The sequence below is a fragment of the Vidua chalybeata genome, chromosome 6 (genome assembly GCF_026979565.1).
Source record: "Vidua chalybeata isolate OUT-0048 chromosome 6, bVidCha1 merged haplotype, whole genome shotgun sequence".
NCBI classification, from domain to species: domain Eukaryota; kingdom Metazoa; phylum Chordata; class Aves; order Passeriformes; family Viduidae; genus Vidua; species Vidua chalybeata.
Window position 1 is genome coordinate 53,306,559 of NC_071535.1, and position 13,858 is coordinate 53,320,416.

Here is a 13,858-nt window from a genome sequence, read left to right on the forward strand (position 1 = left end):
ATACCATTAACATCTAAATAAGAAATAGAGCTGTGAGCATCCATGTAATTTTCAGGTGGGTTATTTATCTTCAAGTACACAGACTTTGGGTACAAATTTGCAAGTAGAAGGCAGGCCAACCTTCAGGTTTTACCTGAATATTATAAGAACTTTTATGACTCATGGTCCATCTTAGCTCCTCTGACTTTGGGCTAAGTATAAAGCAAATTGCTTCAGCATGAATAGAGATTGAGAACTACTGGTAAAGAACACTCCTTGAGAAAAAGGTTAACTATGGGATTAAACATTAAAAACTTCTGTCTATGCAATGTTCTTCAGAAGTGCTGGACTTCATAACAAAGTATAGCAAAAACATATTTTCCAAATAAAACCACCCAGAATGCCCAAAACCCACTCCCAAATACAAACTTACATGACACTGCTAATACCTACCATGCAGGTTTCTTGGTTTTGCAAATGAAGACACTTTGCCATTGAATCTGTAGTTGCCACCTGCAGTTTGGGTCAGGCAAATTTTACCCTCTTGGAAAACAGATATGCCTTTACCTCCATGTATTAATCTGCCCTTTGCCGAGTGAAAGTTTTACAAAATGAATTTATAAAGTGAATTAAGGGTCCTAAATTTTCTGATGTCAAAGAAAAGGCTTTGTTTATGCATGAAACTATACATTAAGGAAGGTATTATAATTCCATCTTGTATTTCTTCGCATATCTGATAACTGAGCTGAAATTACCAACAGTATTTATTTTTTCTTTATTATCCTCCTAGATATGCGTCACAGACCCAATCAGATTTTTTAATGTGCTTTGGCAGTTCTCCATTAGCAACAACAACTTATTCATACTTTTCAAGGCCTGTGACAACCCTTTGTCTGTATCTGTCTTATTGCATCTGCATCCCCTTTCTGCTGTGCCTGCAAATCAAGCGTGCTCCGAGCAGCACTGGTTGCTGAAGCAAAGATTAGATTTGTACAGGGGTTGTTGCACCTCCCAAGAATCAGCTGCACATTCAACATTTCAAATGAAAGGATAAGGAAGAAGAGGAGCACCATACGATGGGAAAGATCTGGTAATCAGAAATAGGAGAATGCTGTCAGAGCACGTTAGAAGTTCAAACAAAATGAAAACCAACAAAAAACCCCAGAGCAGGAAAAACCCAAAGGCCAGAGACAAGAGATGCTCGGGAAAAGAGCCAGCAGCAAATAGCTCAAGTGGATCAAGTCAGGCAAGAATCATGAGGTGAAGAATGAGCAGTGGAGAGCAGCAGCCACCAGTGGGGTTTGCTTCTGCATCTGTCCACAGCAGCACCAGAGAAGGGGAGGGAAGAACAGAAGAAAACAGAGCTGTAAGAGAGGCAGGTAAATAAATGCCTCATTTGAATTTCAAAGTTACAGAGATCTAACCCATAGGATATATAATTTTGATACTGCTCAGTAGAGGAAAAAAAAAGATTTTGTCACATAAGATGTAGTTGCAAAAGAAATAAATTCTGAGAGGTAAATTTAGACGAGCTGGTGTAACAGGCAAATGCTGTCAGATGATAAGTGAAATTCAGGCTCTCTACATCTTACTTTTTTCTTTCTGTTCTCAGTACAGGAGCACACACTGAAGTAATAAATTTAGGTCTGAAATTGTGACTACCCCAATTGTTAAAAAATACTTGATACACCTGATACACTTGATAAAAAATTTGATACACCAAGGACTGATGAACAAGTTGTTCCTACCACCTGGAGAAATGTTTCCATGAACTATGCAGAATACCAGCCATTTCCATATTATTTTGTTTATTTATTTACTTATTTGTTTTTAATTCAGCTACAGATTATTTGCATCTTTGGCCACATTGACCATGTGCTGTAGAATAAAGGATCACATTTGTATGAAGGATTATTATCTCTCACTGGACAAATCGAAGGCCATTTCTACTCCAAATAGTTACTTTCCACTTTTCTGCGTGAATCATTAGAATCGCTTTAAGTGAGTATTTATTGATCCTGTTTCCTACAATATTTAATTCTTAGATTTACAATTAGGAAATGTAAATAACTCATTGTGCTGTCAGATGAATCTTTTATTATTCAACTGCTAGACTGAAAAAAGCCCCCTATAATTGATGGGTTATTTCCACAGGATGCTGTGAGACAGTTACCATTAGATCAATATCCACTTGTATATTTGAAATTCTTTGAAAATCCAGTGCCTTTATTAAATGACCTCCTCAGGCTTTACATTAATGAAAATATTTTCAGAATATTTTCCTTCTGGCTAGATGATACCAAATCCTCAGTTCTTGGCAGAGTTGATTTTTTTGGGGGGGGGTTATTTATTTATTTATTTTAAAATAGCATTTACACATTTTCAACTTCTTTTAACTTTTAGCCCTGCAACCCAAAGCTACACAAACTCTCTACTGGGCTTTGGACTGCTGTCGCTCTGCATTCTTTTTCTTCTCTTCTTGCCTTCTACAGCAACATTTACACAAACACAGAATCTGCAGGAGTATAAAAAATTCAGATTGGAGGGGCCTTGAACAAGACCAAAATAGGTATGTCACCAAGCTAGACAAGTGTTAGCAGCTCACTGAGACTCACACATGTTTATCACTGTAGAGCATTCCCATTTCTCAGATACTACTGGGAAATAAAACTTGCATCTTTGACTTTTTCTGTGTGCGCAATTGTCTCATTTTTTAATGAAGTTTTTTACAGTAAAAAGCCTATTCTGAAAATAGGTAGAATTTAAGAACTGTGTGAAGTCTCATTTGCATAAACTGAGGGATCTAAAATCATTACCTGAGCATTCCTTTTATGTGAGCTGAGCTCCTGAACATCCATATGCTAATCAGGACATTTAAGGAGCCTAAAGGGAATTAAAATGAATATCTACATGCACACACCCCTCCCTTGAACAGTCAACCCTTGAGTGTCCAGTGTTTCTGTAAGAAGCCAAACCAAACCCACCCTTCCAGCAACTGCTTATTGTTTGTTGTGTTTTTCCTAAAGCTGCTAAGCTTCCCTCCACCTATGCCCCAACAGGTTAGTAGAGAAAAAACTGTAGGCATAAATAAATGAGCCATCACAGGCTAGACAGAATTTCCAATTACACAGAACACAAGGAAAGCAGCAACTGCATTATATATCACACTGGGTTCATTTATTTAGACAAATGTAACTGAAATGTGTACAACTTTTAAACTGCAGAAGTGTAGTAAAAATACTTTGTTGCCACAATCTTGCAGTTGGAATTCAAAAATTATTCCCATTGGGATTTTCCAGCTACTGCTGAGGTGCACTGACACATGACTAAGCTGCTTCTTTCACAAAAAAATACTATACAAGGATTTTGCCAGTGGAAGAATAAAACATTATTGAGAGATCATATTTATTGTTCCTTACAGCAAGACTTCAGGCCCATTTTTTCTCACCTAGCAAGTCTCAGGTAACCCAAACCAATCTTTCTTGCTTTCCTTACACCACATGAAGCGGCAGGATCTGATTTAGTCATAAATCTCAGCTCTAGGTAATTTTTCCATATTCTTGTGTGTGCACACACACACACATAAACCCAAGAGTTTACCATTTTTGGATATTCCAGAACAGTTATCAACAGTCAAATGCAGCATTTGAATTAAGCCCCTCCCAGACATGCACAGAGCTTCACTGAAGGCTGTACGTCTGCTGGGTGTCCTTCACTGAGAGGGTGATGAAGAGGGACCGCGGATCCTTTCTGTTTTTGCGGACTGTGATCTTTCCTCTCAGGGCTTCTCCTGAAAAAACAAGAAGGAATTTCTCTGGTTACAGTATTGAATGTGAAGCTGTTCCAAATTAATCAGAATTTTAAAAGTCTACAGAAGTTTAAGTTTTCAAAGCTCTTGACAACAAACCTAAGTCAAACTTAACTGCAGTTAAACCTGGAGAGGTGCTAAGTTGTGTTTGATGCTTCACTTCTCAGAGGTCCACCCAAATTAGTGATATGCCAAATATTTCACTTGAGGCTGGGGAAAACCACTGTAACCCTTGGATATATTCACCATCTTGGACTAAAACCATGAAGTCACTAAAGCATATTCCCTCCCTGCTGTATGGGTTATGTGCTCTGTATTTGCACTGCATTTCATTTAAATTCTGATCGGGTATTTTTTAATCTGACAGGAAACTGTCACATAAATCTCTGTGGCATTTCAAGTATATATATTATTAATTGCAGGTTTTGTTTTACAAAGTGTCAGTGTCATAACAGTTGATAGGTATGTCCTTCAGTTACACCCAGAGCAAATGCTTTTACACAGATGGAAAAAAACTAATCTCAATTTCTTTTCAGTCCTTACTAAGACCTTTCATTTAAGGAACATTTGTATATTAGGAATATGCAACCCAAAAAATATAAACACACACATTTGTAAATGTGTACATTTAGGAAGTCCACTGCTGAGCCACCTCATCCCACCATTTTAAACCTGGAAGAGCTACATCCTCACAGAGGATTCTGCTGAGCACATTAGAGCAGGCCATGATCCCAATCTACAGCAGGAAGTTCCCTGCTACTCTTCCATCAGACCAACCTTGCCTCATTCACCTTCATCAGTCACATGAGCAACATCCACTGCTGCTGCTTTTCTATCTCACTGGATCCAAGGTATTTTCCAGCTGCTCATTACTCATCGTGATTTTAAAAGCCATGTTAATATCCTGTTAAAAAGCTTTCTTATTGCAAAAAAAGAAAACAAATAGCAATTTCAAAACTAAGCTGGTTTCAAATTCAGGAAGCATTTTGGAGGTCTCCATTTGGCACAATTCTCAGTTGCATCCACAAACAGTAAACTGACAGAAAGTCCAAGTTATAAATTATAAATGCAGGACATTTTGTTAAAGGTTGCAGTACAAATATCAAAGAAGGCTTGTCTACAAGAATAACTGTAGTAACCAAGGATCAGAAGAAAAAAAATTGAGTTGTTTTTCATCATGTAACAATTAGCTGGAGATTCTGCTACAACTCCTGCGCAGCTTTGGTTTAGGAATCAAAAGACTGACATAACACAATGCAACTTGCAGAGAATTGTGAAAACGGTTTCACGGATTATTTAAACAGAGACAGGTTTGCTGGAGAGAAGGACAAGATAAAGAAAAAAAGGTATTATAGTCTCACTCCAGCTAGGAAATTTAACCTGATTTGAATACACAGATTTTCAAAACTGCTACAAAATGACCTATTTGATTTATTTTAACATCCTGTGATTACAATTCAGTAAGACTAAAATTCCATTATTTCAATTAATCCACACTTCAATCTTCCCATTTAAAACATTAATACAAAACAATAAAAATGAAGCAAAAACATAAATATAATTTCATAAATAGCTGTCTTCAGAGAACAGAACCTTTAGATTCTATTTGTAAAGACAGTTAATGAAACAAAGCAATCCATTAATTTCCCCCAGCTATTCCTTATGCTGCAGCCACATTAAATGTGCTTTTCTGAGCAGCCTTTTCCGAGGGCTGAAGCAAACAACAGCAGTAACTGAAAGGCAATTCTGAACAATTAATCAATGTCATGTAGATAGAAAATGACGGATGTTTTCCCCCATTCTCTGTCCTAGGAACTGCCTGGAGGAAGCTGTCTCTGGGACTCAGCTGCATCACCTTGCTCTTATCACGTTCAGCTGAATGCAAGTAAACCACACAGTGCCACTGCAGTTTGATTAGGACAAAACTGAATCCATTACCATCCCCTCCCTGCATTTTTATTATCCCCCAGGGAGGCTTGAAATTTTCCCCGAAATGGAAAAAGCAGAAGAATTCAGGAGAAGTGCTGTGTAAGCTTGGCTAGTACAGGAAAAAAGACATCCCTATGTCCATCCTGACTCTCTGTCACATAATGCATGTCTGGTTGCAGGCTCTGCAGTACCTGTGCTCTGGACACTTGAACCAGTTTGTTTTGATTCTGACTTTTACCACCAGTAAAACTGTAAGCAATTGCATCTGTCATTTATGTCTGTGCCATACAATCACACAAGGGGCCAGCCTGCAGTCTGTGAGCCACGGTATCTCAGTGCAGAGATCAAGAGTGTTCAGGCCCAAGAAATCATGGTTTTTCAGTCTATAAAAGATTTGATCAAAACCAAAGATTCTACCCAGTCCCCTGCATGCATATCCATAACATCCACTCAAAGCTTGGAATGACCCATGGCAATGAGCTTGTAATGTGAAGAACTACGCTGCTTTTCAATACAACTTGGTGTCTCCTCCCTCTTTGATCCCAAAAAAGACTCAAAAGAGTTACCAAAGGCAACCAGCAATCAAGGTCTTTCAGGTTTCCTTCTTTTCTTTCCCTGGAAGAGTTTTATGAAGCTAATAGTGGGACAAGTAAGAACACAGGACTCAAACCATTATTTATTCTGAACACCATTAAAATTTAAGAATCTTATGAAAGAGCTTACTGGAATTGTTTCAGAGAGCTGCTAGAAAACTGCAGTGGGCTTTGGGCTAAACATACTTGAACTACTGCACTGCTGGTGAAAAGTCCCTTTACAAATCCCCTACACCATAAAGAACCACTGGCGGGGTTTGTGCCTTCCCAGTCACAAACCAGCACAATTTGATACCGCTCTACACAGCAAGGTTGTCCTTGCTGGAAGCTAACAATTTAAATAACTGCACCACTGTCTAATGCAACACTGACTTCGAGCATGCAACAGGAAAAACAGGAAGTATCAAAAGCATTACTATGGGTAGAAAATAGTTTCCATATATTACCTATCTTCTGACAATGGAAAACAGGGAAAGACTAAAACAGTGTGTGGTGGGACCAAGAGCATTTCCCTTAAACTCAGGAACTTATCCTTAATCTTCCCATTCATCCTATTAAACTGCAGGCACCTGCAGCTGTGCACAGACTGTCTCTGGCCACTTCTACTGAATCTCCAACCCAGTATGGTCCAACAAGCAGTTTCTGTTCTGAGCAGCAGCCACTGCCTTTTGGTATCATCCATCTGACCTGTAATACCCTTCTTCTGGGCTGGATACTCTAATCAACTGTTTGCCAACTCCTTCTGTTGCATCGCTGTCCACCCTCTGCTGAAACTATCCTGAGGGTCTGTCCTCTCCATGCATGCTCTGAGTATATTCTCTGAGGATTTTTTATACCAAATTGACACTTTTCAACTGCTCAAGACAACCCAGGAACGAGGCTGCTGCAAAGAAGTCTGCACTAACAGCTGAGCGAGGCAAGCCAGGCTTGTGTGGCTGCTTAAGGTAACGTGTGTGCACTACAGAGATTCACAGATAGCTCAGGCACCACGAAGAGCTGCCACAGGGAATGATGAAAGCCAGGCCCTCCACAATGTAGAGCTGCAGTGGCCAAAGTCACTCGCCTAGAACTAGCTTAATTCACCACTTTTTGTAGTGGAGATTCTAAACTGTATAGCCTTGTCCCAACCTTTCTCTCAGCAGTGTGACAAAATTCTGAGAAAACCAGATTGTTGTTGCTGTTTGAACCATATTCCCTTGCAGCTAAAGAACTTGAAAAGGGAGGCACCCAGAATGGCTCATCTGTGTCATCAGTCCATCCAAGTTTTCCTGTCTAAATATGGATTTCTATTATCTTTCAGTGAGACAGAAAGGCCATGAGAAGAGATTCTCTCAATTTAGTGCCCTGAAACACACACCTAAAACTGCTCCTGAAAAGTTAGCATGATCATTTTAAAATGGAGATTTTGATAAATACAATATAAGACTTGTCAGACTTAGTGCAACCTCAAAATTTAGGTTTTAACATTTACTAGATTTAAAAAGCCATCATCATTTTTGGAGGAGCCACTTGTAAATAAACGAGACAGATTTCTATAGACACCATGTTGCAGCTGTAGACAGGCAAAACAGACACTAAAATCTTAATTAGGAGCCAAATTATCCAACTGGGATGCACAATATTGAAGTATTTCAGTATAGGATCAAAACATTCAGACAGATTAATCGTGCCAGTGTTGTTTTCCTACTTTTTATAGTGCTGTCTAAGTAGACAAATCAACATTCTTTCAGTTTGTAAATTTACAAACAGCTTTCCAATTACACAGACTAGGGAGCTAAAGATAATCAAGGATTTTACAGGAGCTTAGTCATGTGAGTTTTGCTCCAGCTTTGCTGTGCTAGCCCCTTTAACACCATAGAAAAACAAATCAAGGTTTTATTTTCACTGCAAGGCAATATCAAGAGCACACAATGTTGACAATAGGCTGTTTTATTGCTAATAGAATTTGCCTGCATACAGAGCTGGGTTTTAACTTAATGCATTGTTACTGAAAAGATTATGTGGGCTCTTTAAAATAATTTTCGTAAGCATTTGATTTATTTAGTAAATTCTTGAGACAACCAAATGAGAATGATGTAATTTTTTGTTTGTTTAGCAGGAGTATTTCAACAACAACAAAAGGAAAAGACATTTTTGGACCATTAAGGAGAAAAAGATACTGCTTTGGCATCTCAATTTCAATCTTCAAAATAAAGACATGTTCAAGCTATTAAAAGGGCTCTAAGATAAGGTTTGTACTCTGTAGGGAGTCTACAATACATCACTGTTTTGTCTGAGAAAACCCAGGCTATATTGCTTCTTTCTCCAGTTTCTTTAATTTTAATTGTTTGCTAAACAGTTAAAGCATATCCAGCATGCTGATGCTATTTTGTTTTACTTGACTGAAAATCAGTTTCAAGACTCTTGTCACAGTCCATGAGGAAGAAAACTGGTTTTTCAGAACACATGAGTAGTAAGAGGCTATCCCTCACTCACACATTATATCTAAATGAAGTGAACAGAAATTGGCCATTAAATATATCAATTTGCATATATCCATTATATACAAAGCCACCTACCACAGGTATCAAGCTGAAACTCAGCGGCAAATAATCAGTATTAATTAGGTGTAGATTTTATTGACTCACTGTCCAGGCCTTTGGTCCCAGAATTAACCTCTCCTACTTCATCCCAGAGATGTACAAACATTGTACATGGAGTGCAGGCTGCAGCAGGACCAGCTAAGGAGGCAGGATGAGATCTAAGACCCATCCTTCGGCTTGCAACTGCTTGATTCTGCTATCATTAGAGTAGATCAAAACATTCAGTCCTTTTTATGGCTGAGAAAATAGATCTATTTTTACAAATACCCTGGCATCAAACAGAGAAAATTAGCTAGTTCACACTGCAGAACAAAACAATTTTGCCATGGCATAAAGGAGCATTTTCCAGTTAAATACCCAGCAGGTTTGAATATCCGAAAGCTCAACCTCTTTTACAGAGTGTCGTGGGGACAGGACATTTTCATACTTATTATCCCAATCGTGGTTTCTGTTCCCTGCTCTCAGTTTGTTTTGTCTTCTCCCCCCTTCCCCCGGCTGGCTGCTGGCTTGCTGCTTTGCTTTTGCTTGCTGCTTTTGCTCGCTGCTGGCTGCCTGCTTTGCTAGCTCTGTTTTCCTTTCTTTTTTTTTCCTTTGCTTTTCGCTTGCTTGCTTTTTTGCGCCATTTTTTCTTCCTTTTTCCCCGGTTTCCATTGTTCCCTTCCCCCCACCGAAGACATCGGACCTACTCCGGGCAGGAGCTCCCCCGGGGTCTGCGAAAGAAGCTGCGTACCCTCTGCAGCGAAGAGAGATACAGCTCAACCCCCTTGGACTGGTGAAAACATCTGTGGTCATCTCGGGCTATTTCTCTTGTGCTGGGGAGTGTTTTTTGTTGTTCCCTAATAAACAAGTTTTTTCCACTTCCCCTCTGAAGAAATTCCTCCCGAACCCGGTGGTGGGGGGAAGTTGCGGAGGGTTTTGTTTCCTATAAGGGGCTCCTTTGGAGATGTTTTCCCCTAATTTGTCCTAAACCAGGACACAGAGCAAAATCAAATACAATCAGTGCTTTATAACCACACCAGACATGGCCCCAAAAGCTATAAAGCATCTGATAAAGGACTTTTAGTTAGCCTTATTATTTTACTCAGAACTAAAAATCTGAGGGAACCATTTTTCTTCACTGGGGTAAAACAGCCACTGCCTGTCTGAAAGATTTCAAAACAAGAAAACATTTAAAATGTGTTTTCCACTAGCAAATTCTTCTTTCACAACCTATTAAAAAGCTACAAGCAAATGCCATCATGGTAACACTGGTCAGATAATATTTTAAGACTCAAATAGTATTATTTCTGTTTACTTTCCAACATTTACTAGAAAAAAGAAGAGTTTATCTTGACCAATTGCATTCTGGCCTGTGTCAGCAGTAGTGTGGCCAGCAGGACCAGGGCAGTGACTGTCCCCCTGTTCTGGGCACCGCTGAAGCCCCACCTTGAATTGCGGGGGCAGTTTTTGGCCCCTCACTACAAGAAAGACTTAGAGGTGCTGGAGTGTGTCCAGAGAAGGGAATTGAGCTGGGGCAGGCTCTGGAGCACAAGTCTGATGAGAAGTGGCTGAGGGAGCTTGGCGGGGGGGGCAACCTAAAGAAAAGAAGGCTCAGGGCTCTCTACAGACTTCTGGCTCTCTACAACTCCCTGCAAGGAGCTTGTAGCCAGGTGGGAGTTGGTCTTCTCCCAGGTAATGAGCAACAGGACAAGAGGAAACAGCTTCAAGTTGCACCAGGGGAGGTTTAGATTGGACATTAGGAAAAACTTCCTCATGGAAAGGGTTGTAAAGTACTGGAACAGACTGCCCAGGGAACTGCAGATGTGTCACCCAGTGACATGGTTTAGTGGTGTCCTTGGAAGTACTGGGTTAACGACTTGACTCAATGATCCTAAAGGTCTTTTCCAACCTTAATGATTCTATGAATATATTTAGTCAAAAGTGCATCTTTGACTGTTTCTCCGATTCTTTGAATGTTTCTCTGATTGCCATAATGTATTTCTGAATCTAAGAATTTATACAGAGGCCTGATGAATACCAGTAAACACAGGGGTGGATGGAAAGGCTTCAAATGATGCAAATATGTTTAATCTAATACAGTTACTTTTGCCTCCAGTTCACTTGCATTGAGGAAAGCCCTTCTGAAGACAAGGCTTCCATAAAAGCTCAGTACACTCAGAGTGGAGCTCAGCTCAACATGCCAGGCTGAATGAGAAGTGGTAACAAGAAGTGCTAATTCATTAACAAGTGGGACAAGAGAAACAGCTGGAAGTGCACATTGAAATAGACTGCAAAATGAGCTTGAACTGTTTGTTTAGTCGAGAAAATGGCAAGACTGAAGAAACAAAAAAAATTGGCAAACCACAAGTTATCAAGATGAATATTCAAGTCAGTATTTAGACAAAGAGAAGAATATAAAAAAGGAAGATAGGGAAATCTGTATTTATAACAACATGTCTTGAGGAGAAAGATTTTTGGAACAATGAAGGAGAAGGATCAAAGTCAAGAGATCAAGAGAGGGAATGTTTTTTCCAGAAAAATCATGTAAATTAACATACATTCCTATATAAGTATCAGGAAGCATCTTCTCCTTAATGAGCTTTTGTCAACAATGACCAACAAATATCCCACAGAAATTAAAACTGGGATTACAAAAGGAAAGGAAATTACATCAGGAGTTTCTCTCAATCTTCTTGAACACAAGAGCCAAAAGGCAGACAATCCTAGATTTAAGTGGTAATTTCATGTAAGATATAAAACCAGAGAGAATGGGCAAAAGGATGGAAAGGGGAACTCAAATAATTACAAAGAGAAGGAGACAGGCAGAAAGAAAAACATAGCTGTAACAAGATTTGTTATGGGAATAATGTTAAGAAATATGAGCTAATAAAAAGGAAGGAAAGAGTTACAGCACAAGTGATCTTGAAGGTCAAGTTGGTTGTGTTCATACAACCAGAGCACATTGTTTCTGCAGCTGCCTTCAGAAAGTCACCACACCTAGACCAGAACTCTAGGCTGGGGCACACCTCCCAGTAATTTCACACAGTTGAAAAATGTCAAATGATCTCTGTAATATGAAATAATGTGCATATTTTAATAAATGTCATTGCACTTTTTAAAAATTCACTCTATGACATTGAGATTTAATGAGTAGCAGCAAGGAGATCTTAGTCAGCCTTGTCTAGAAAGAGAATCTGAAGAGAACACAAGCCAAGTACGAATGTACCAAAACATAGGTGTACCCCAAGAAGTGACAGGACTTAAGAAAGTGCAAATAAAAATTGTTTAAGAATAAAAAGTCAAAGCATGAAAGACAGAAGTGATTTGTCAGATATCACAAACCTTAGTGCCTCTAGGAAAGAAGCTCCTGGTAAAAAGTTGCCATGCCTGGTAGCTGGAAGGGGCAACTGTAAAAGCAGTTCAATTGAGTGCAGAAGCATCCACACAACTTTTTCTATGCTTTCCCCCCACTATGCCTGATCTATTTACAAACTGTTCCAGTCAGGGCCACACATTAACCATGAGTTTATCAAGTGACCAGCAGAAATGAGCCCCATTCTGAAGCTCCTCTTTGGTCCTGCTAGTCTGTAAAGAAAAGGGGCTCTCAAAGACAACTGATTCATCACTGGGTGAGAGTTCAACAGTGGGGAGTAAATATCTGGTGGCCAAATGGACACAAATAAAATAACAGCATAAAAATGTAACTGTTTCATTTCCTTGGATTGTGAGTCTGTGAGAGTCTGAAAGAAAGTTCTACAGAAGTAAGAGGTTAGGACCTGTTGACCTGTTGCATGTCCATCCTCTTGCATGACAATTCTATGTGGGTCATGGATATACTTGTGTCTGTAAAGCAAGGAGTATTTGACTACTTGTACAAAATGTGCTTTCAAGACTTCAAGAATAGAACTAATTAAGCCACTAACAAGCATCACTTTATAGTCTTCAAAACCTCACCTCAACAGTTTATCATCTGAAATTTGCTTAACCCTGATGACAACAAAAACCCTTCTACTTGCATCAAATTCCAGGTGAAACTTATTACAGTACTTAACCATTTCATAAAAATTTACAGTGTATCAAGCAAACCTATTCAATACTTCAAGTTCATGGCTGTGAGTTCTTTAAAACTGTTTTCATTTTACAGAGTAACCCCACTGTGGCAGATACAACCTATACATATATTCATGATCCCTTTAAATACAGGACAGTTCAGGAGGGCTACAAGGAAATCTGCGCAATCACTTGACAAATTTGATACTTCAGAATATTAGTAATGTCAAAATTAAGAGAATGTCAATAGGAGTGTTCTGGTTCTTACATTTTTCTGTATCAGAAATGCTTTGATACAGAACTTTTCTCACCAAAATTCCTGTATGCAGCTATACAAGTGTAAGATATATGCCCACTCACAAAATACTTATGCATACATTTATGTGTAATTTTAAACCAGAATTTTGTACACAGATACTTCCCTGGTTTGATGAGACAAAAAAAAAATCCTTCAACAACAGCTGAAAGATTTATTTACTAATTCTTTTTGACATTTATGTAATTTTTGAAGTATTTTATATCTAGATTTAATGGTAACAGCACTGTAACACAACCAGTGTTGCACCCCAACTGAATTTAAATATACCTGCTTCTACAGGAATTGGCTTCTCCAGGAGAAAAATCGTCTGTTTCCAGTGTGTTTTGGTACACTGGGGACCAGTTGAAAACATGACCTGCAATGGGAGAGTTCAAGAGTTTGATTAAAAATAATCTTTTTCATATCACACCACATCAATCAATTACCAAACAAATGCATACGAAGTCTTCGCTACAGCCAAATAGACTCACTGCCAAACACCTTGACACAAAATAAAATCCTCATCTCTCAAAGGCATTTTTAAAATGCTCACCCCAAATACTCACCTTGTTCTGGCAGTTCTTCTCAAAAAATACATCAAAGTAACCAGCAATTGCCTATAAAAAAGAGGTGAAAATGT

General features: G+C 38.9%; 1 protein-coding gene across 2 annotated transcripts in view; it reads right to left on the minus strand.

Annotated features, from left to right (window-relative positions):
- Positions 1 to 3,130: 3,130 nt before the first annotated feature.
- PRMT3 (protein arginine methyltransferase 3) overlaps positions 3,131 to 13,858 on the minus strand; it is a 56,632-nt gene continuing 45,904 nt past the window's right edge. For both annotated transcript variants that reach the window (XM_053946438.1, XM_053946439.1), the window contains exons 13-15: positions 13,785 to 13,835; positions 13,507 to 13,594; positions 3,131 to 3,769 (exon numbers count right to left, since the gene is read on the minus strand). In XM_053946438.1, the coding sequence (XP_053802413.1) occupies positions 3,660 to 3,769; positions 13,507 to 13,594; positions 13,785 to 13,835 (249 nt within the window). In that variant the 3' untranslated portion in view covers positions 3,131 to 3,659. The remainder of the gene's footprint in view (positions 3,770 to 13,506; positions 13,595 to 13,784; positions 13,836 to 13,858) is intronic.